The sequence below is a fragment of the Lactuca virosa genome, chromosome 2 (genome assembly GCF_052849685.1).
Source record: "Lactuca virosa cultivar CGN04683 chromosome 2, Lactuca_virosa_CGN04683_v6, whole genome shotgun sequence".
NCBI lineage: Eukaryota > Viridiplantae > Streptophyta > Magnoliopsida > Asterales > Asteraceae > Lactuca > Lactuca virosa.
In genome coordinates, this window is record NC_136427.1 from 296375804 (window position 1) to 296398531 (window position 22728).

The window sequence follows — 22728 nt, forward strand, 5'->3', positions numbered from 1 at the left end:
ATGGACTTTTGAGAAGAGGATATTTATGATTTATTAATATATTATAAGTTCTAATATATTAATCTGAAATCATATTATTTAATTAGTATTGATCAAGAATTAATTTGGAATTAATTTTGTGATCAAAAGAGACTAATTAAATATAAGGGGTTGATTTGGTACATCATTCATTCTTATGATGTGGGCCAATGATCCATGATTCTTTAGGTTGGGCTAAACCAATGTGACAACCCATGGATGATCCATGGAGATTTAAACCCATGGAGCCTAAGGAATATGGAAGATCATGCACATTAGGGTTTACATGGTGTAACCCTAGTTTTGCCACACTATATAAGAACCCCTTTGGCTCCTAAAATCGGCACCTAAGTAGTCTTGGAAGAGTTATAACCGATTTTGAGTGCAAGACATTCTCTCTCAAGTCCTCTATTGTTGGTGGTGTTGTGTGAAGCATTTGAGGCATCACATTTGGGGTGCTAGGCTCTTAAAGGTCCAAGGAATCAAGCTACAAAAAAAGGTATGTCATCTAACTAGTTTTGTTATACAAGTACCCATGTTTGTATGCTAGTTAGGGTAATACTTTGGAAAATCAAATTACATGTATAATTAGAGAAAACATAGATCCAAAGCATTTAGGGTTGTATGTGCACCTTAAGGTTGTTAGGATGCTCAAAACCCTTCAAATATAACATAACAACATCCTATATACCAGGATACATAACCTAGTAGGCTGGCATTTGTGTCTTCGACCCACAAGTATAGTGAGGAAAACTCACCTTACGGTCTGAAAAGATAACCGAGCAGGTTACAGCTCAAATTGTCAACTCTACAGATCACCTATATAAAAACAGTGACCTAGACTCAATTCACAGCTCAAAATACCCAAAATACCCATATGTCAAACTTGGTCAAAATCCTGGTCAAGCTCAAAGGTTAACAGTCAACCGAGTCAACTCAGGCTGGGTACGCCCACTATACTCAGGGTGTACGTACGTCGTACTCACAATCCAGATACAGGAGCTTAAGAGAGTACGCACAACTTACTCATAAGTACGCACAACTTACTCTGTTACCATCCATTCCTTCTAAAAAGAGCTTAATATGTTAAGTCCTTTCATCCAAAGCCCATATCTAATCCCAAATAGTGTTCTAAATCATAAAGTTCCCAACTTTATGATCTTTCATGGCTATTAAGGGTCCAAATATTAAAACCCTAACCTCTTAACCCATTAAGACACCATAACCTTTGCATGGAAGGACTAGAAGGGCCAAGATTACATTTTTATCACTCTAGACACTCTAAAACGTCCAAAAGGACAACTCCTTTGGTTTAGAGTAGCTCAAACTTAAATGGACCAATATTATGGGGCCAAAATGAACATAAACTCATGGATAACAAGATCTAGATAAAGAATACATCAAGATCCAAACTTTATACCTTCAAATGATGCTTGAGGGCAAGAAACTTCTAGATCCAAGAGTTCCAGAGCTTTTAAGGTGAATCCACTTCCTTATTCCTTCTTTAAGAACACCAACAACACACTCTAAGGCTCAAAATGCTCACAAAGGTGGATTAGGGTTTGCAAGGCACGAAATGGGGCTGGAGGCTGATGAGGGAAGGAGTGTTGGGGAGTTAATGATGCTTAAATAGGGTCCAAACCCTAAAAATTAGGGTTTGGCCTTCGGATATGTACGCACAACGTTCAAAGAGTACGCCCAACGTACCAGGAAAAGGCGAAATTTTCACTCAAGGCTCCTTGGGACCAGTTTTGCAAATAAAATTCATACTAGGGCATAAATGGAAAACACCTGGAAAATAAGGTGTTACACGTAGCTTTCTATATACCGACATCAAGCCCTTCCATGACAAGTATGAAAATAAATGGACAAAGAGGATCACTTTGATGGACCCCTATTTGCACGGAGAATTCCTTTGTGGGAGAACCATTAACAAGAACGGGGGTTCTACCCGAACCAAGGATGCCATGAATCCACTTCCTCCATCTATTACCAAAATTCATTGTAAGCAAAACCGATTCAAGTTATTCACACGAAATGGAATCAAATGCCTTATTAAGATCCACTTTGAATAACATCATCTTTGTTTTTTGTTTTCTTATACCAAGAATATAGCTCGTTAATAATGATTAATGAATGGGCCATCAAAAATATTATGACCTTCCACATATGTTGATTGTTCACAACTCACAACGGAGGCAATCACCTTTTATATTCTAATAACAAGAAGTTTGGAGACGACTTTTAAATAACACCTCATGAGACTAATGGGCTTGTAATTCTTAAAAGAAACAAGATCTCACACTTTCGGGATAAAGGGAGATGAAAGATGAATTGAACTCACTTACGATGCAACCCATAAATTTAAAGTATTCGATAGCTTCAATAAAGTCCACATAAATCACATTCCATAATTCTTTAATGAATTTAAATGAAAAGCCATCAGACCAGATGCCTTGTCACCAACACAACTCCAAACTACATTTTTGATTTCCAAGGAGGAGAAATCCCCATCTAGAAACTATGTCACATGAATCCAACTTCTTAAAGCTATAATTTTGAAGCCTGATTTGGGGACCTGCTTCTTTTTTATTTTTTCTGAGAAAAATTGAAAAACTTTGTTTTTTAATATTATTTGGCTCAATATACCAATTCCTGTTAATGTCAAGGTCATTAATACATATATTGTTTCCGCTTTTGATCCCATGAAAGAATGAAGAGTTCTCATTCCCCTCAATCGCCGATTTCAATCTAACCTTCTATTTGAAGTCCAGATTGAAAAGGCATTCCACTTCAAGAAGATATTTTTTATATCGAGCTCTACATTCTATTTCTTGTGTGGAAAGAGCAATATTTTCAGCCTTATCCTCCAAATCCTCGATTTCTTTTTCAAGTCGTTCACCTCTTCATTTCTTTTTTCATGAGATTACCTCTCCAAGCTTTGATTGCGCTATAGAAACCAAACATTTTGTCTTCAGGACACCCAACTTCATTGAAATCTCCCATGAACATCCAAATACAATTCAACGAGTTTTTAAGACCTATAAGATCATTCCAAGTTTGGTTCTGATCATTTTCATTCCTAAGTGCATAAACATTAACAATAGCCAAAGGAACGTCTATGCCTGACCATGAGCATGTGATAGCTATGAAATTCATATTCTTGATCACATGCATTTTTTTAATATCGTAAAATCCGAAAGGCAAAAAAGACCGACTGATCAGCCATAAGCTTCAACTGCCACATAATTTAAGTTGTCGGAATCCCCCAAAAATTGAAATCAATATTTTTAATATATTTCGTATGTTTTGGATACTAATGAAATTAATTTGGAACTCTTTTTTAAATAATCTAACCTTCTCCGCCTTCTTAAGGCCGCCTATGCAAGCACCCTTCATGTTATATGACAACTAATTCATTTGTGAATTTTGGTATCACCTTCACCCAAAAACCTGATTTCTCACTAACTCGCCAGCTCCATTCATCTCAAAGTTCATTAGGTAAACCACTTCCATAGTTTTATTCACATTCGTTATTGTGGAATTTTTGGACATAGCTGGACTATTACAATTACACGAGAATGATCTAGACCTTTGACTAGTTCGAAAAGGATGAGAGGCATTTTACGTGTTTGATCTGGACCTATGCGAGTTCAGGAGCGAGCCATGTCTTTGAGCTTAATCGATGCCATTTTAGGTATTGGTGTATAAGAGGAACGAGTTGTCTTATTATAAGATATATGGTTTACCTTAGATTTTTTGGGGACTAATTTAAGTTTGGAATTGACTTACTCACTTCTGGTTCCCGTGGGCTTGTTATCAACAGGAAGTGTTGGGCCTAGATTGGTTGACCTCCTCGAAATTGAGATCATCTTATGCATTTGGTCCAATAGGCATATGACGTGGAGATTTTGAACTATCATTAGAATTGGGGATCATATGCGCCGTCTCCTCCTAAATTCTTTTACCATATAAAGATGTAGAATATTCCATGGCGCGACTCTTTGAATTCTCACTGGCACTGACACCATCATTAGCAACACCATTAACCAAATCCTCTTGCCTTAATGGAAAATGAAAATTTTCCACCTGATTATCTTCCCCCGGCTTATCTTCGATTTCTTCACTAAACGTATCTGAGGTACCTTCAGACTTTGAATCTGATTAAACTTCATCTATTCGTGGTTTAAACCTCTAACAATCCTCTTATTCCTTAATCCACATTGTGAACGTTTTGCCATTCTATGTACCCTTACAACATTGGGTAATTTGTTTCATTATGTTCACCAACATACACATACGACCACCAAATAAGTCAGAAGCGTTAGACCGACATTCAAAGGGTACTAGAATCCAGTCTAATAAGTGCAAACACATTTGGGTCCCACATCGAATATGGATCCCAATTATGCGTACCCAAGTCATATGTTGGTTTGGAATAAAAGATTCAACCCATGATTTAAGCCACACGAACCACTTTTTACAACATTATCTGCTATCAATTATAAATTATTTGGCTTTAAAGGTGTATCCGAAATCAAGTATCAGGTTCAGGCCTCCAACATATTGTTGGTGATTTTAGTGTTACCATGTCATTTTATGTAACTGGATCTAACATGTGAGCTAAGGGGCTTCTTAATTTGTACTCTAATATATGTACGGGTTGGTGCGGAGTGCCCACTTGTATAAGATCGAATTAGAAGCCGGTTCGACGTCAAGTCGGGGGTCCGGGGTTTCTAAAGGGGCGGCGCCCCTTTGGCGGGGTCTAGGGGCAGAGCCCCCTCATCGAATTTTATATATGGGAACATAGTGGAAAATTCAGATTCTTGAGGGTGATTATGGTAAAACTAACGAAACTCGTTAGTTTTGGTAACCCTAAATCCTCATTAATCCGGATTACCCCGACTTACTTCCAAAGCAACTTATGACGGCCCAACCCTAATGAAACCCTAATCTTGTTTATTATATAAACGGTTCTTCCTTCTCAGAAGAAACTCACGAAATTTAGCTCTCGTTTTCTTCAAACTTTCACAAAATCCTTCTAGCAATTTGGCTTACGATTTCTGTGCCTAGTATCGTAAGTGTCCACTTGGATTATACTAAGCTGAATTTCTTGCAACCCAGGCATAGGGTAGAAATATCAGTTCAAAAAGTGTTCTCACGATCCAAGTTGGTATCCAGATCCCCACCATAAACCCTAAATTTCTAACACATATCTAACATTACGGATATGAAAACATTATGCCCTAAGAATTGAAGTTACCATCCAAAGCATTTCAAACTCTTTCACTTCTCCAATCAAACAACTTTTTCAGCCATGTAAATACTTTGATGGGGACCCTTTTGGGAATGATTACGTGTTCTTCCTCATTAATGTTGTGTTTTTTATTAATGGAGTTATAGTCTGACACCATATTTGCATATGAAAACTAGCTCTTTGTTAGAAGTGCGTTTGATAGTGATTACTTTGTTGATTTTGAACCTCTGAGGGAGGTCCCAGGGAGTCAGGGTTACTAGAGGGTTTGTAACTAGTAAGATATCTTTTCCGATTGAATCTAACAATGTTAGCGTTTAATACTTGATGTCCAAGTTTGATATCAGATGTTTTCCTTTGAATCCCTGTAACAATTTGCACCTTTAAGGTTGTATTTGGCGTGCCACAACTAGCTTATCTTTCGAGCTTTTTTAAGTTGTTATGTTTGGCAAGCCAAAAGTAGCTTATAAATTAGCATTTTAAAAACCTATTTAGACTAGCTTTTCAGGAGTCTTTTTAAAATATTCCAAATATACCCCTTAATTAATTATAATACACATTCTTTTAATTGTTCTTTTATGTCAATTCATATTTTTCAGCTAGTTTTACCAAACGTCATTTTTTATCATCTAACTTTTTCAGTTATCAGCTCGTATGCCAAACATAGCCTAAGTATCTCACGAAAGCAAAGTTTGACCAAAATCTATCCATATTTTTAGCGATCTACACATCAACGAGGCACCCCAAATTCTGAAATATTTTCCACAAATCTACTCCTGTCATTCCTTCTAGTATGTTCGACACATAGTATGTGGTTGTAATATCTTTGAGTCTTTCGTGGTTGTTGGATCGTTCCTTTTGTGATGCAAATCCTTTTCTTCTTTTTCTTCTTCTTCTTCTTCTACTATAGTCTATTCTAGTCCATCCATCTTCTGCATAATCGCCATGAACTCCACATAGGCACCAAAAATTCCGTTGTAGTCTCTAAAAATATGGCGACCCTTCGTCTCCCCCCATTTTTTTTTCTCTCCCTCTCTCTCCCCATATTTTTCTAACATTTGGTCATTGTAGTAAATATAGCTAAATGTAAAATATAGATGCAACAACAATACATGATAACATAATCACTGAATTGGTACTATTTTATACATAAGTTTTTGATTTTTTTTGAAAGAAAAACAGAGAAAAAGAAAGAAACAAAAAACTTGTGCTCTCAAGTTATCAAAGAGAGAGGTGGAGGGAGTAAAAGACAATAGAACGAAAGATTATCTTGATTTTTCTTTCAAATATTTTCTTCCAATTTTGTAGTGAAAAAATAAATTCCATTATAAAAAAAATATTATATATATATATATATATATATATATATATATATATATATATATATATATATATATAACTTTTTAGTCTTAGCTGTAAACGAATCGAACACACAAATATAGGCTTGTTAATCTTCGTTTGTTTAGGTTAGCCAAACAAATGAAAGAATACGAATATATAAAATAATGAATTTTTTTTGTTCATGTTCGTTTGTTCAACAAATTACTATGTTCATGTTCACGAATGAACATGTTAAACGAAAATAAACGAACAAAGATAAACAAACACAATTAAACATATATGAACATATAATATAATAATGTAATAAAAAATTGAATATATATAAACATAAATAAACTTATACAACGAACAATATAAACGAACGTTCACAAACATAGATGAACGAACGACAAAATTGTTTTTGTTCGTTCGTGTAACTAAAGAACGAAAATTTATATTCATGTTCGTTTATTTATTAAATAAACGAACATAAACAAATTTTTTGTTGAATCGTTCTTTATTCCCACTAAAAAAAACATTATTAGCTTACTTTCAATTTTGAAAACACAAATAATTTTTTTTTAGAAAACTCAAGAACGTTACGAGGTAAGCCTGTAACTGTAAGGACTAAGAAGCTACAAGGCCCGTATAAGAAGTTGCCCAAGCCCGTGAAATAATACAGAGCCCTAAAACTTATCGAAGACGACTAGAATCAAACCGAAGTAGAAAGTAGAAACGCAGGTGAGGAAGTAATCCCAATTCTCAACAATGGCGTCTGGTAGCGAAGGCGTGGCTGTGGAAAGAAAGCAAAAAATCGTATCGGCTCTCTGTAAATCCCGATCTCTGGACCCTGTAAGTTTCAATCCAGCTTTCTATATGCATTGATTCAGTTCAGTCAAATCATATCTGATTTTAGTTTTTGCCGCTTGAGTAGTTGAACTTCATTATCGATTTTGATAATCATCGTTCTAAGTATTTGATTGACTATTCTTATAAAGTTTTCTTGCATTCAGTTTTTGAACTTACGTATGTTGTTTAGCTATTCCAATCTTCACCAAACGCGCGCAAATAATCAAATGTTAACTGTAAGATATGTACATTTTTACCTTAAACAGTTGCATCGGCATATTTTAATACTAATCATAGCGATCGTATTTGTTTAGCTGTCTCTTTATGATATGTAATGTAGTTCAGCAATTCTATGTTCTTCTACAGTTCTACTAGTATTTTTTAGCTCAGTGAAGCTGTATCTGATTTGAAGTTTCGCTCCTTTGAGATTGATTACGATACTTGATAATTAATTCTGTAAGCATTTGCTTGATTACTTGCATATTGTGTTTAGTTTATGAACTTATGTATCGTCAAAGTAACAAGTGCCACCAGTGCCATTGACTAGTAGCTTTATCTCACCATTGTGAGTCTCTTTATGATATGCAATTAGTTCATTTTATGTTTCTCTATGGCTCTATAGTATGTTTCAGTTTCTCCATGACCATTTTATGTCATAATATGAAATTGAGTTATTTCTTTTGGGTTTCAGTTTCTTTGTTATGGTTTATAATGAATACAAGCTTCCAACTATGCTGTAGTTATGTAGTTTTCTCAATTTCGTCTCGTTGACTTCAATTTGCTGATTATAAAATGATCTTCTTTAGGAAAACCCATAAGGGAAACTGTTTCGACTTTTGGTGCTTTTACATTTGCGGAAGTTTAGGTTGCAAAATAACAACTCACAAGATACAAAACACAAATAGAATAGGGAAATATAAACAGGTTCAGGCATAGAAGTATAGATATTTGGTTAGTTTGAAGCAATGAGCTTAATTCTATCTTGTATTTGTAGTAATGTAGTCAGATTTCTAAATAGGAGTGCTTTACAAACTTTTAGTTTTTGCATTATGCAATACTGATTGTATCCTGAACCTTCTTCAACATCTTTTACACAGGCAAAATTCTTGGATGATGTAAAGAATGATCTTAAAAGCTTGAGTCTTAACATTGTGAAGGCTGCTCTTGAGAACAATGTGGATGTAAGTTCATACTGGTTTTGACTTTTGAGGATGTGATATTGCATTCATCTGCTCAAAGCAAATCTTCATAGGAAACATGATACTTTTATTTGGCATGGTTGGTTGTGACTTATAAAAGAACATTTACATTTTATTACTCACCTTTTTGGCAGTTCAACAAGTGGGTGACATTTGCTGAAAACTTCCCATCGGATCCTGAGGCATGTCTAAAGGGCTTAAGCCAATTAAATGAATACTTGACTGAGAAATCTGTTCTTGTGGGTGGTGGATCCACCCCTTCTGAAGCTGATATAATTGTTTTTTCAACTGTTCATCCATATGTGGTATGTAATATTTATCTTTTATGCTAGCTCATAGCTTCTAATTTTTTTTTATCAACAAAAACTGTTGGTTTTTTTTTTTTTTCGTTTGTTAAGCTTGATTTGCTCTTACACAAAATATTTTCAGATTAGTCTTGCAGTCTCAGACAAGAATAAACTGCCACATCTTATGAGATGGATGGATTATATTCAGGTAATGGTATTTCTAGCACATAATTACAACCTACTTTAGGTCATTTCCAATCTTATGTATTAATGTATTATATACTGTTTTTTTTCCATGTTTTTTAAGCAATGTACCTTTTTATTCTGCCCATTTTTGTTTGAACTAATTCATCCTCTGATTCATGTTGCAGAACAAGCACGACTTAAAAGAGCTGTTTGAGTGGATTTTGGTAGAGAAGGCCCCATTCGATCCTCCCGTGAGTAGAATCTTTAATCTTTATAGATTTCAAATGCAAGAAATCACACAACATACTTTCACTTATTTGTTTATTATAACATCCTACTTTCATTTCTTACTATTAGTCTATTACAACACTGTGCTATGAAAAATCTACCAAATGACCAATGTCATTCAAATACAAAGCAATTAAGTTCTGAAAACTTTTTTCTAATACTTTCTTTTCAGTTGGCAAAAGTGACAGCAAAGGTGGAAGGCGAGTCAAGTACAAAGAAGGCTGAGTCAAGCACAAAAACGGCCGAGTCAAATACAAAAGCATCAAGTTCAAAAGCTGAAGCCCAGAAAAAATCTGATGGGGTATGCATCTGTTTACTAGAAGAAAATAATATTGAAAAAGAAGAAAGTAATAAATAGACTTACATGAGTTTTTCTTTGAAGTCGAAGAAACAACCAGAAACAGCCACAGAGAAGAAGAAATTGCCTGAAAAGGCAGCAGATGAGAAAGAAAAAGAAAAAGAAAAAGAAAAAGAATTAAGTGTGAGTTTATTGAAAATACAGGTTGGACTCATTCGTAAAGCCTCCAAACATCCCTCAGCCGACAGGTTATAACAAATTAATCCTTTATTTCATTATCTCCTCCTCTCACATTTTCATTTGACTTTTTTTACTTTTTTTTTGGGGTGGGGGGGAATTTGATGGTTCAGTTTATTGGTGGAGGAGATAGATGTTGGGGAGAGTAAATGCAGGCAGGTGGTTAGTGGTTTAGCAAAGTTTTGCACTCCAGAAGAGTTAACGGTATTAATAAATAATAAAATAATACCCACTTTCTCCATTTTTCATCCATTTTTATATTATATATATAGTGTGAGCTGTGTTGATGATATTTGAGTTTGCAGAATCGTCTTGTGGCATTAATTACAAATGTGAAACCTGGAAAGTTAAGAGATGTGGTTTCAGAAGGACTGGTTAGTTAACTTATTATTATATGTTATATGTTAAAATTTAAAGCTAGTGTTATCTTCATCATCATGTAAAGTACTGTTAATTGTTATCTTCCATTCCAGGTGCTATGCGCTTCAAATGCAGATCATACAGTCGTGGAGCCTTTGGTTGTTCCCCAAGGGGCTAAAATTGGGGAATGTGTCACATTTTCCGGGTATTTATTACTTTTCTTTCCAATATTAATTATTACCCTTGTTATGCATGCTGATTATATAATAATATAAAACACCAGGCACGAAGGGAAGCCAGAAGACGTTTTGAACCCCAAGAAGAAACAACTTGACAAGATAACACCCGTAATTGCACCTTCTTCTTCTCTTCTTATTATTTTTATCAAACACTTACTTGATGGAAAAAGAAGACGTATCATATCATATAATATATGTTGATTATTGATCAAGTAACATGAATTGTTGCTGGGTGCAGAATCTTTTCACAGATGAGAAGGGTGTGGCCACATTCAAAGGAGCCCCATTTATGACATCTGCTGGCCCATGCACATCTTCCATACCCAAAGCCACTATCAAATGATGATGATGATGATGATGATGATGATGATGATGTGTGTGTAATTGGTATTTTTCTCACATATGCTATTAGCTATCCGATACTTGTTTGTATAAACTATATGTATGCATGATGAACAACCCAAAGTTTTGAGTTTTGACCTTGGCTTGCTTCCTTATTGATATGGTTATTATTCAACACGGAACACCTATTTTTTTTTTTACTTTTGAGGGAGGTATAGGATAAAGCAACACCATATAAAGTCCTACACAGAAACAAGAGTGATGATTAGTTTGAGCAATATATAATCTTTAAGCTGTGGGTGGGGGTGGGGGTGGGGGTGGGTTATATACATTCCACTATTTCAGTGTATTATATAAATGGTATCATTGCATTGGGACGGGTTGTAACAGGTTGCTTGCCACGTATGTAGGCAAATTTTGAGCCACTGCCAAATGAGAGAGAAGAGGTTGGAAAACTTAAATTTCATTGACTTGAAAAGAAATTACAACACATTTAAAAAAAATACAACATAGAAAAAAACACAAGACACTAAAAATTAAATAAAACACAACATACTTCGAATTAAAATAAAACATAAGACACTTCAACTTAAATAAAACTTCAAATTAAAATAGCACATAAGACAACTTCATTTAAAATATTGACTGCCATTTGTTGGATCTACTCACATCTTCTCAAAATTCTACAAACCTAGTTGATGTGATTTGGATATTCATTTACATTGACCAAGGTGCGAGCCAAAATTATCTCTTCCCTCTTTGCTCCACATATGGACCATTTTGAGAGATGGAGAAAGTTAGAATATGATAGAAAATATAAAAGGGTAATGTAATTGAATAAATAAGGTTTGAATGTGGTGAAAAATGAATAAGGATGTTGATATTTATAGGGATGTCAAAAAGTCTTGTCAGACCCCGATCCCGTGGGGGCCCCGTCCCATATGGGGATATTTGTTGAAAAAAATCGGGGATAGGAGTAGGGACGGGGGCCAGTTTAACCCCCGTTTTAATTTTGGGTAGGGTTATGCATGGGTTGGTTTTGGACCCAACCCCAACCCAACCCATAAATGCTCGGTTTCTGGTTTTCAGAACCCGATAGGATCGGTTTCCATGGGGGTCCCGTTAATAAATTATATTATATTTACTTATATAAATATAATAAACAGTAAAATGATTTTTACGTACCAAAATTCAGCAAAAAACATTTTTTTAATTTGTATGTAACATGTAAAATTATGATATAAATAATTATTTGTTACCAAAAAAATAGTTTCTTTTAGCCCAAACAAAAACTTCTTTTAGCCCAAATAAGGTAGTCCAAAATCAATTGGGGGCGGGGCAGAGGTAAGGAGGGGAATTCGGGGGTGGGGCAGGGGTGGAAAGGATGAAGATTTCGAAGGCAGAGGTGGGAGAACGGGGGAATTTTGGGGGCGGGGGCAGGGGATGCAATTCCCGTCCCGTTTTCCCCAGTTGACATCCCTAGATATTTATAGTAGATGATCGAATGTTTCAAATTTGGAAAAAAAACGGTTAGATTTTGAAATATTATTATTATTATTATTTTTTTTTGGAAAACGGTATGTTTTTTGAAATTGAAAATTGTTTAAATGGTAAAAAAAACACAACAGTCTATCTCTCTCATCGGTATAGCTTCACCAGGTTTGGGCCGTTTGGCCACCGAACTTGGTATGCCGAGTTGGTGGCGTGGTGTTTGCCGATACTAGCTTGGACATGCCGAGCTTCACCAAAGTCGACTTTGTTCAGCCTTTAAGGGGCCGTGTCATTCCTTTCCCTCTCTTTTCCGGTGCTTCCTTTCCGTTTCCGTGGAACCTACTCATTGACAATTTGACATACATACATACAAGAACTAAAACGCATCAAGTGTTTGTACATTGCTTATGCCTCATGGGATTGTACTTGGTACCGCACCTGAGTGGAAGCAGGAAGCAGGGTGTTGGGATATGTTCGAGAAGCAGGGTGTTGGGATATGTTCGAGTTCGACAGCAACACATGTGTGAAATGGATTTCATCCTCGCAATCATTTCATCTCAAAGATTTTGTTCCCTAATCTGCAATTATATCCTTTTAAAATCATAGATTTTCACTATTTTTTTGGATTGTATTACTATTATGTCTAAAATAATGTTCCTTAATATTTTGGATACCGTTTCCTTTTTTTTTTTTTTGTGTGTGTGTGTAAAATATTGTCTTGTATTGGACGTTAATTAGAATTATAGATAGCTTATAAGCTTTTGGTTATATACGGATTACTAATACCTTTTCATTATGTTTTTTTTGCTGATTTGGAAGTTAATATTTTATATTGGTATGATTTTGTTGCAAATTTGACGAAAAGGTGATTTGAAAGAATGACTTAGTTGAAAAAATAAAAACATTTCCACTGATAGTTTTTTTCTAAAATCTTTTACTATTTGATTTTTTATTGGTCTTTTAGTATTGGAGATGAAAGTTTTATTCATTTATTTATTTATTTTTGGTAAACTCTAGAGCTCAGTTGTCTTTAGGTTTTGTCCATTTTGGTATTTATATTTTAAAAATAATTTATTTTACATCCTAACTATATATTTAAATATTAAATATTTTTTAGATAGACAAAATTGCAAGAATGGTCCGTCAAAACTAGCAAGTTTGGACTCGCAAGAGTGGTCCAAAAGTTTGATTTTGTTTTGAATTTGGTCCAAAAAATTTAAATTTTTTTAAAATGACAGATTTGCCTTTTATTATTTTATTTATTATTTTCTTTTATTACAACAATTAAAAATAAAACAAAAACAAAATACATCTATCTATCTATCTATCTATCTATCTATAGATAGATCTCAAAAATCTAAAATCAAATCGGAATATGTGGCAGAACAAATTTGTTCATCTAACAACATCCATGCGTTTCAAATCCGACGTTAACCCGTCTGCATCTCCATTTTCATCCAAAGACATCTGCCCTAAAAGCCCCATCTTTGAACATTTATCCGCCGCCACCACTACCAGCGATATTAGATCCTACAGCTTTAACCTCCCAGATCTTGCAACATACTCATCTTTTCTCTCCGATTTTCAAATGAAACTCAACTCTCTTTCCCTCTCCAATGACCTCGCTTCCTTTTCTTTTGACCCCATACTAGTGTTGTACCTTATAATTTAGGGATTAACTTCTTACCCAAATCCCATAAAAATACTCGTTCTTTTCTGATATATGGATTGGCTGGAGCACTTGTTGCTGTTGTAGTAATGTCTTGTTTCGTGGGGATCTACATTTGGTGGGATAGAAAGAGGAAAGGGAAAACATCGAGGTGGTGGTGGTGTTGGCTGGAATGTGAATAGGAAGAAGATGATGATGTTCGTGAGGCAAATATTTCTAGCTGTAAGAGCATGGCGGCTCTTGTGTTTTCCTAAATGATGCTTAAATGACTTGTACATCATGTCTTGAAAATTGTATATTGCTGGGAATGCCAGCCTGATCTTCACAAAGGGAGACTTGAAGGAATCCAGTGAAGAAGTTGTCAAGTACAAGTTCGGAGCTCATGCGCATGATGGACTTGTGGCTCCGGTGGATGTGGTTGTTCCACCAGACAACACTGGTCTCGATCCATCTCAGACCTCTTTCTTCCAGATTCTCAACATTCCCACCAAGATTAACAAAGGTAGTGTGGAAATCAATACCCTCGTTGTGGATCTGGGTAAGTTTGTTGTTGCTGCCTCCTCTAGCGGTGGTGCTCCGACGGCTGCTGGTGGTCCAGTGGAAAAGAAGGAAGAGGCAGCAGAGGAGAGTGAATATGGCAAAGAACAAATCTTGTTTTGAGACTTGATTTGGAAATTAGAGTTGCTATAAAATTGTATACCGAACTTAGTTAGGTTAATGAGCAAACTTGAATCAATTTGAGCAAATTATATTTGTGCTAGTGTTAAAGGTCATCGATTTTATTTGCAGGTTAGAGAGAGAGAGAGAGAGATATAGAGAGAGAGAGGGGTATTTTATTTTTGTTTTAGTTTTATTTTTAATAGTTTTTTAATTGTTGTAATAAAACAAAAATGAAAAATAAAATAATAAGGGGCAAAATCGCCAATACAAAAAAGTTCATACCAAATTGGACCAAACTTGCAACAAAACCAAACTATTGGACCATTTTTGCAAGCCTAAACGCTTTTGGACCAAACTTGCTAGTTTTGACATACCACAGAGACCATTCTTGTAATTTTGTCCTTTTAGATAAAATTGCAAAAATGATCCACATGGTTGTCAAAAATATATGGTTTTGGTTAAAAAAAGTTTGATGGTGCACCAATGGTCCAATTTCGAATACCTTGTATGGTTTTGGTCCCTAGAGTTGGCGTTTTTGTATGGTTTTGATCCATACCCAACCTAAAATGATGAATATGCCCTTAAAATAGTGTTTTCTATTTCTTTTAATTGAATTCTTATTGTTTTAAATCTCTCTCTCTCTCTCTCTCTCTCTCTCTCTCTCTCCCCTCCTCCTCTCTCTCTCAGAGCATCTCTACTGGGTTCTCGTTTTTAATTTTTTTTCTTAAAAACCAGACCACCATACACCCCCTTTCTACCTTCTTGCATTCCACCGATTACCTCCCACCTCCAATACAACCACCTCCGACAGTTAAAGAAAAACATAGGGATGAGATCACAAAATTTTGTGGGCAGTATTGGACTCAACACTGGTTTGTACACGGGGTGAATAAGGTTTTTGGGCTTCCATCAATGCATCAAATTCTTCCATGGACAAAACGAAGAAAAAAAATATGCAAATTAGATTTCAAAATCCATGGATTCCGGTGAAAAACTTACACTATCACCACGAGAAATCCCTAATTGAGTTAGAGCAGATGTGAGCTTCAATCACCTTCTGTGTGGTGCTTCCTATGTATTCCTCAAAGATCCATAAATCATGAAGGTCTAGTCTCTATAAACATCTGTCGATCTCGCTAAGAAGCTAATTGATAAGGGGATAATAAGGGTATAGTGGTTTTCTAGTTCACTGGTGGTGACAAACGCCGAAGCTACTAGAGCTCTTTCTTAGCTAGTGATGGGAGGAAAGAAGGATAACTCCAATGATATATGGGTTTCAAATCTGAGAAAAAGAGGCGTATGGTAGGATTTTTCTGGCATAAAGATGATGAAATGTAGTGTGATGTGGTCAAGTTTCATCGAGTTAAGGAAGGAAATATATAAGGTGAGGGTGGATGAGATGGATGTGGTTGGCTGCGAACGGTGATAGTAGGCGGAGATGGAGATGAAGGTAGATGTGTTCTTGAGATTATGTGTATGTGTTCTTGATAATATGTGTTTGTGTGTGTGTCCTGAGAAGAGATAGAAAGAAAAGGATTTGAGTGGTAGCAGACGGTGAGAGAGAGAGAGAGAGAGGATGGACCCTTTTTTTATTTTTAATTAGAAAATTGCAAAAATGGTTCGTGTGGTTATCAATAGTATATGGTTTTGGTCCAAAAACGTTTGATGGTGCATCTAAAATAGTCTTTTTAAGTTGATAGAGACCAAAATCGCACAAGGTATCTAAAGTTGAGTCGATGATACACCACCAAACGTTTTTGGACTAAAACAACATATTTTTGACAACCTTAGGGACCATTTTTTCAATTTTGTATATTTTATATTACATAATCTGTTTATTAAATATACAAAATAGATTTAAAAAATAAAAATGTGTATTATAAAAAGTAATTGTCAAAATTTTCAAAATGATACCAATACCATAGATTAAAAAACATTATTGTTACATACTATGTAATTTTTTTGGAATGATAGCTTGTGTCAATGGAAGCCCCTTCATATATTTCAGCAAAGCCCATGAGATCGAATTATCCAATACGGCAGACACGACCGCATAGGGATTCCAGAGAAAAATTCCCCATGTGAGGAACTATTAAGGGGGTTTAACAGAGATCGAACTCCCCACCTCAGACGTCACATGGTTATAAAACCCGGTGCCTCTTCCTAGCTAGACTGGATGTCATTAACACATACTATGTAATTAATTATTTATTTATTATATTATTAATATCAAACAATGTTATTTAAATAAATATACTATGTAATTGTTTATTTATTTATTATATTATTATGTAACATCCTGTTTCAAAAAAAAATCTTATTTTGGGACTGTGGACAATAAATGGATCGAGTAAAGGCTTTGGACTTCAAGGAAATAAGGTTTAGACCCTATTAGATGTTGATAATATTGGTTATATGATCTAAGCTCTTGGGTTTTGTTTTGGAGCCAAAGGGTAAAATAGGAAAAGTTATATGTTAGGCTTCTTGCATGGATTATGGTTTTTAGTTCGACATGTGTTAAGCGAAAATTAACTAGATAGAAGTGTGGGGTTCGTCAATACCTTTCTGTGGATGTAAAGATCGTCGAAAACGAAGTTGAAACGAAGAAGTTATGGATGTTTGAAGTTGAGGTGGATTTGGGTGAAAAGTCGTTGCGACAACGTGGGGATCAGAGCCCACGGCATGGCAATCAGTCAGCCCCAAGCCCATGATTTTTTTAGGGTTTTCAACGTATTTAAGCTTAATGTTCCGTATTTTTGAGCATTTTATCAACTTCCATCATCTCTAGAACCCCTTGGGAGAAACCCTAGCCTCCACCTTCAAGATTTGAATTTCTCCTCTCTCTTCCCTTTTATGTTATTTTGATGGAGCTTAAAGATTAAAAAGGTTCTTTTGGTTGCAAGGAATGATACTTCAAGTTTGGATCCATCAAAGACACTATATTTCTGGACCATTGTGAGTATAAAGTTCCAATATTATTAGATGTTGTCATTTGGAGTTTTTGGCACTTTTGGTCCATTTTATGGGTGATCTTGGAATTGAGTGGAGTCCAACATCATTTGATCAGTTTGGAATGTTTCTTGGACCTTATGGATTAGGAGATTTATGATCTTTTGCCTTCCCTTTTAGCAATGCAAGTTATCTTGGTCCTTTAGGACATTTTGGTGTATTAAAGTTTAGATTTTCAATGATTGTGGCACTATTATGGATAAAGTTAGAAACTTTGTCCCTCTAGATATCTTGTTGATTCAGATCTGAAAGTGGGAGACTTGGACTTAATGGATTAAGTTGAGAAAGATTCATTTTTAGATCCCTTTGAGACTTAAGGTCTAGATCTTGGTGGTTTGGACCTTCCTGATGGATAAAGTTAGAAACTTTATCTATTAAGACCTTGGAAAGAATCAGATCTGAGCTTTGTAGCTCTTGAAATAGGAAGAAAATGGATTAAGCTCGTATGGGTTGTTCAGACCAGTCCCCACGATGTGGCCTTTGGCTGCCACGGCATGGTGATTGGGGAATCAACGACTGTTTTAGCATTTTGTGCCCACGACGTGGCCAAGGAAGGCCACGACGTGGAGGACAGCTCGTTGGAAATTTTGACTTTGACTGTTGACTTTTTGACAAGTTTGACTTTTGGTCAAACTTGAGTAGAATTGAGCATTTGGCCGATGATTAGTTTTGGTTTGGCTTTAGGAAGCTTGGGTTAGATGTTCTGTTGCTGAGACAGCTGTTGGGCTTCTGTTGAATAGTTCAGGTGAGTCTCTTCACTGTACTTGTGGGTCGAAGGCACCAATGTCGGCCTACTAGGTTGTATGATGTATCCTGGCATATAGGATGTTGCTATGCTTTAGTGATCTGTTAGATTGGTAGATCTGCTTGATTATCTGTTTGTTGGATATATGTTTATCTGTTGTATGTGTTGACATAGTGTGGTTGTATTGAGGTTTTACTGCTCTGTGTTGTAAGCCAACAAACCCGGGGCAATCCAATCTGATGACTATGGGCCATGGGTAATCCAGTCTGATGATTGTGGACCCGCGGGCAATCCAGTCTGATGACTGTGGACCCAGTGTGAAGGTCAATCTAATTTGATGACTGTGGGCTGGGGGTAGTCCAGTCTGATGATTGTGGACCCAACATGCGTGTTTGTATATGTTTTGTTGTGTGGGGTATTTTAGGGAACTCACTAAGCATTGTGCTTACATTTTTATGTTTATGGTTTCAGGTACTTCTGTTTTCAAAAGGAAGGGTCCGACTTGATCACACTGCATCCCTTGAAGATTTATTCCGCAATGAATGTTACAAATTACTATGATGTTTTGACAATATCTTGACTCTGATCGTTTTTAGAACAATGAATGAATAGTTTGACCTTTTTAAAATGAAATTTTTTACTCGGTATTTTTGGGATGTTACAAGTTGGTATTAGAGCCTTGGTTTTAGAGATTTGGGCACACTCTCGGGGTGTGTGTGAACTCAGACTGAGGAGTTAATAAAACCTTCTAAAAGAAAATGAGTTTGCCAAAAATATTTTTAAGAAAAGGGGTGCGATGCATGCAATCAGCTGAGTTCAAGTAAATATTTCCCAGAATACCCATACATGTGTTATGCTTATTATTTTGGTATTAGTATATGAGAATTGCATGCTAGATTAGGGCTAAGGATCTACAGAGGATTTGCATGATAGAATGCTAGGAGAGAAGCCTTTATATGCCTGTTGATTGAGCTTATGGAACTGGCATTATTACTGTGGTTGCTTAGTGTATACATCATAGTTGTACATAACTAATATTTTATAGCCTGAGAATGTTTGATTTAGCCTTATTTCCTGTTCCTTATCTGGTTGTGGGCTTAGGGTAGAATCAAGTATTCGACTGTCTATCGAATCTGATGTTATGTATGATTAGCATACACGAGCGGATGCAGGGTTAGTGGAAGTTTCATGAGTGAGTATGATTTATAGTAGGCCAACAAGTAAGCAATTGTTAGTTACTCTTAAGAGATTGGATGTGGGGCGTATGAGTATCCTAGATGTTGGGGCCTAGTGGTCAAGAATTACGTGTAAGGATCTGCTTGATTTTGATGAGGTCTTATTATCATTCGGTTTCACAGCTCGAATGCTGCTTGCTTTGTGCTTTGTAGGAATCATATTGATGCGAGTCAACTATTAAATGAATATGTTAAGTTACATGCTACAAAGGTTAAATAATTTTAGAATGATTGATTCGACCCTATTGCACAACTCTCGTATGAGTCTAACCATTGTAGGGTTGGGTCTTTTAGTCGAAAGATTATGTAAGTTTTGTTGCATGTAATTGTATTCATAAATTAGTTAGCTGACATTAATAGGGGTCTTTCAACAGCTGATGGTAGGGTGAGTTGGGGATCCTAGGAAATGTCTTAAAGGAGTTGGTGTGTTGGTTAGCGATGTGTATTCTTTTGAGAGCGGGTATATGAGATTGGATCGGACGGTAGTGGACATGAGTAGTTACTTAGACGTTCCGAAATGATTCTTGTGGAAAGTACGGATATGTGTGGAAGGTAGTATTGGGCCCGTACTACTGAAAGCACAAGATCCATACTCGAATCACGGAAAAATTTCAGGGACTCTAAGGAGCTGGTTGGGGGTAGATAACATCAGTTGGCACCATGATTCATTGCATCATGTTTCCGTCTTTATCGGTTATCGGTTATGGTTGTTCAGACTGAGGATAGGTCTGGTGATTGCTTGGGCCTTAGTGGCCATGTTAGTTTAGGTTTGAATGGTGCAAACCTAGGAGAGTTAGTTGCTTTGAGGTCTTGAGGGCCTTGCTCGAAGTAGTGCCAGTTAAGTCGCGAGACTTAAGAAGGAAGTGAATATGATGATCGGTTCGAGGATTGCAACCAGAGGCTGAGTGATTGACATACATATTGGGATGTCATTATCTTCAACGGGGGTTATGTCCTTCCAACTTTTCGTGTTCGGAGGAAAGAGGGTAGACATGAGATTTTCCGAGTTGGGATGTAGACTCAACATAGGGCTAAATGGTTGTGGTTTTTGGCGGCAAGTATGGCAGTGTAGGAATGCACGAGAGGATTCTTGTGGTATGGTTTCCTTGAGATGAGATCAAGGATATGCTTTTTTTGAATATAGTCAAGTCAGGTGCTAATTGATTGCTTCCGGTGATTAAGGGAAGTGGATCGGGAATGCCAACTCTGTTGTCTCTAATGTATCTTGACTATGAGAATGATACCTCTTGCATTTATGAATGATCCTCGCGATGATTTGATGGTTGGGGATTTATGGGCGAGGTGAGTGCTGACCCTCCGCGATCATCCATGCATGGAAACGAATCACTTTAGGCACTTTGGTTCAAATTGGATTACATCTCAAAATCAAGGATAATTACTTTGCTGTAATGGTCATTTATTCATTATTCATGGATTCCTAAATTGATTCATATATGTGGTCCATACACGGATAATAATGACTCTAAGGACTTTTAATTTCATCTTCATGCAATTATCTATCCCTAAATTCATTGTTCAGTTAGTATTATACAATATTCGACTTTTATTAATTCTAAAGATTATTAACATTAAATTATGCTAAGATTGGTCATCTATAACATGCACATAGATTAAGTTCATAACTTTATTAACCTAACCCTAGATTTTGATCCAACACTAGTCACAATTATTTTACTGTAATAAAACAACTATGATTCAAAAAACTTAATTAGATTGGTCTTCTAATGACATAGATTCAACAATAAGTAATAAAGCAACGATCTTTAACACATATGAATCTTCAATCAAACTTGACACGATAAATTAAAAAAGAATAAACAATCCAAACAACAATGTGATCCATAATTTCATGATTAATCTATTTCAAACACAAAGAAAAATGTTTTAACACCTAAATTTAGAAAGTAAAACAGTAGAAAATCAATTGGAGTATTAATCGTGATCAGAAAAGCAAACATAATGATTCTCTTCATGAATCCGCTCTCGAATCATTCAGATTTTCGCTCCATATTAGTTTAACGACCATCTGATTGCCTTCTAGACTCTCAAACTCGCAGCTCTGAGGTGTATTTTCCCAGAAATTAAAGTGGAATATAAGATCTCTTTTTAGGGTTAATTTCCGGCTTAATTTATAGGTTACAGCGACACCACGATGTGGTAATTCCTTTTCCACAATGAAGTATCGGGTTTCCGTATTGGACATGAACATGTAAGCCGCCACGGGGACAAATGCGATCTTTGCAGATTTTTAACAGGGCGCGACACGCCTTTCAACTCTATTCATGATTTGCCGTTTTTCGTCCGTTCAACTATGTTTCCTTCCTTTTGCATTACAACTTCGGTTTTAACTGCAATTACACATGTAACACTCCAAATTAGGTATTACCCTTTGAACCCTTGGAATTATAAGTAATGCATAATGGTCCCTTAAGTACGATGGGCGTACTTCAGGAGTACGCTAAGCGTACCATGCATGGATGATCGCGGAGGGCCAGCACATACGTTGGGCATACCAAAGGGTATGTGGGGCGTACGTGACGAATGTTCAACCCATAATTTCCGGACTTAAGACCTATTTAAGCATCCTTATCTCATTTGAGCCTCACCCTAATCAGCCTCCTTCACCCTCAAACGTCCCTAAAACTCTAAAATCATTAGAGTGTGTGTTCTTGAGCTTATGAGTGCTTTAATACCATGTTCTTGGTGTGTTAGCTAAAAGGAATATGAGGAAACAAGCTTGAACGAGAAAGGGCTTCTGGATCTTGCATTTAGAGCAGCTTAGGAAGCTTGAGGAGGAGTCCACGACATCCCTATATGTTTGTATGCATGGCTTATGTGGTTTATGTAGCTGTTATAGCTAATATGGATTATGTGATTATGTGGATTGTGTGGGGTATGCTCAGGGGAACTCACTAAGCATTAGCTTACAGCTTGTTGGTTGTTTCAGGTACTTCAGAGCCTAAGGGGAAGGGCACGGCTTGATGGCGCGGCATACACTCTCCGGCGATCTTATTTGGGGAC

The 22728-nt window shown here is 36.2% G+C and overlaps 1 protein-coding gene across 1 annotated transcript; it reads left to right on the forward strand.

Moving 5' to 3' along the window:
• Positions 1 to 7283: 7283 nt before the first annotated feature.
• LOC145161465 (Nucleic acid-binding, OB-fold-like protein) lies at positions 7284 to 11077 on the forward strand. The gene is made up of 12 exons (XM_079080979.1): positions 7284 to 7444; positions 8539 to 8622; positions 8775 to 8945; positions 9070 to 9135; positions 9299 to 9364; positions 9574 to 9702; positions 9784 to 9947; positions 10050 to 10140; positions 10242 to 10310; positions 10410 to 10501; positions 10580 to 10643; positions 10774 to 11077. The coding sequence occupies exons 1-12, from the start codon at positions 7361 to 7363 to the stop codon at positions 10876 to 10878; spliced, it is 1185 nt and encodes a 394-aa protein (XP_078937105.1). The 5' UTR covers positions 7284 to 7360; the 3' UTR covers positions 10879 to 11077.
• The last annotated feature ends 11651 nt before the right edge of the window (positions 11078 to 22728 follow it).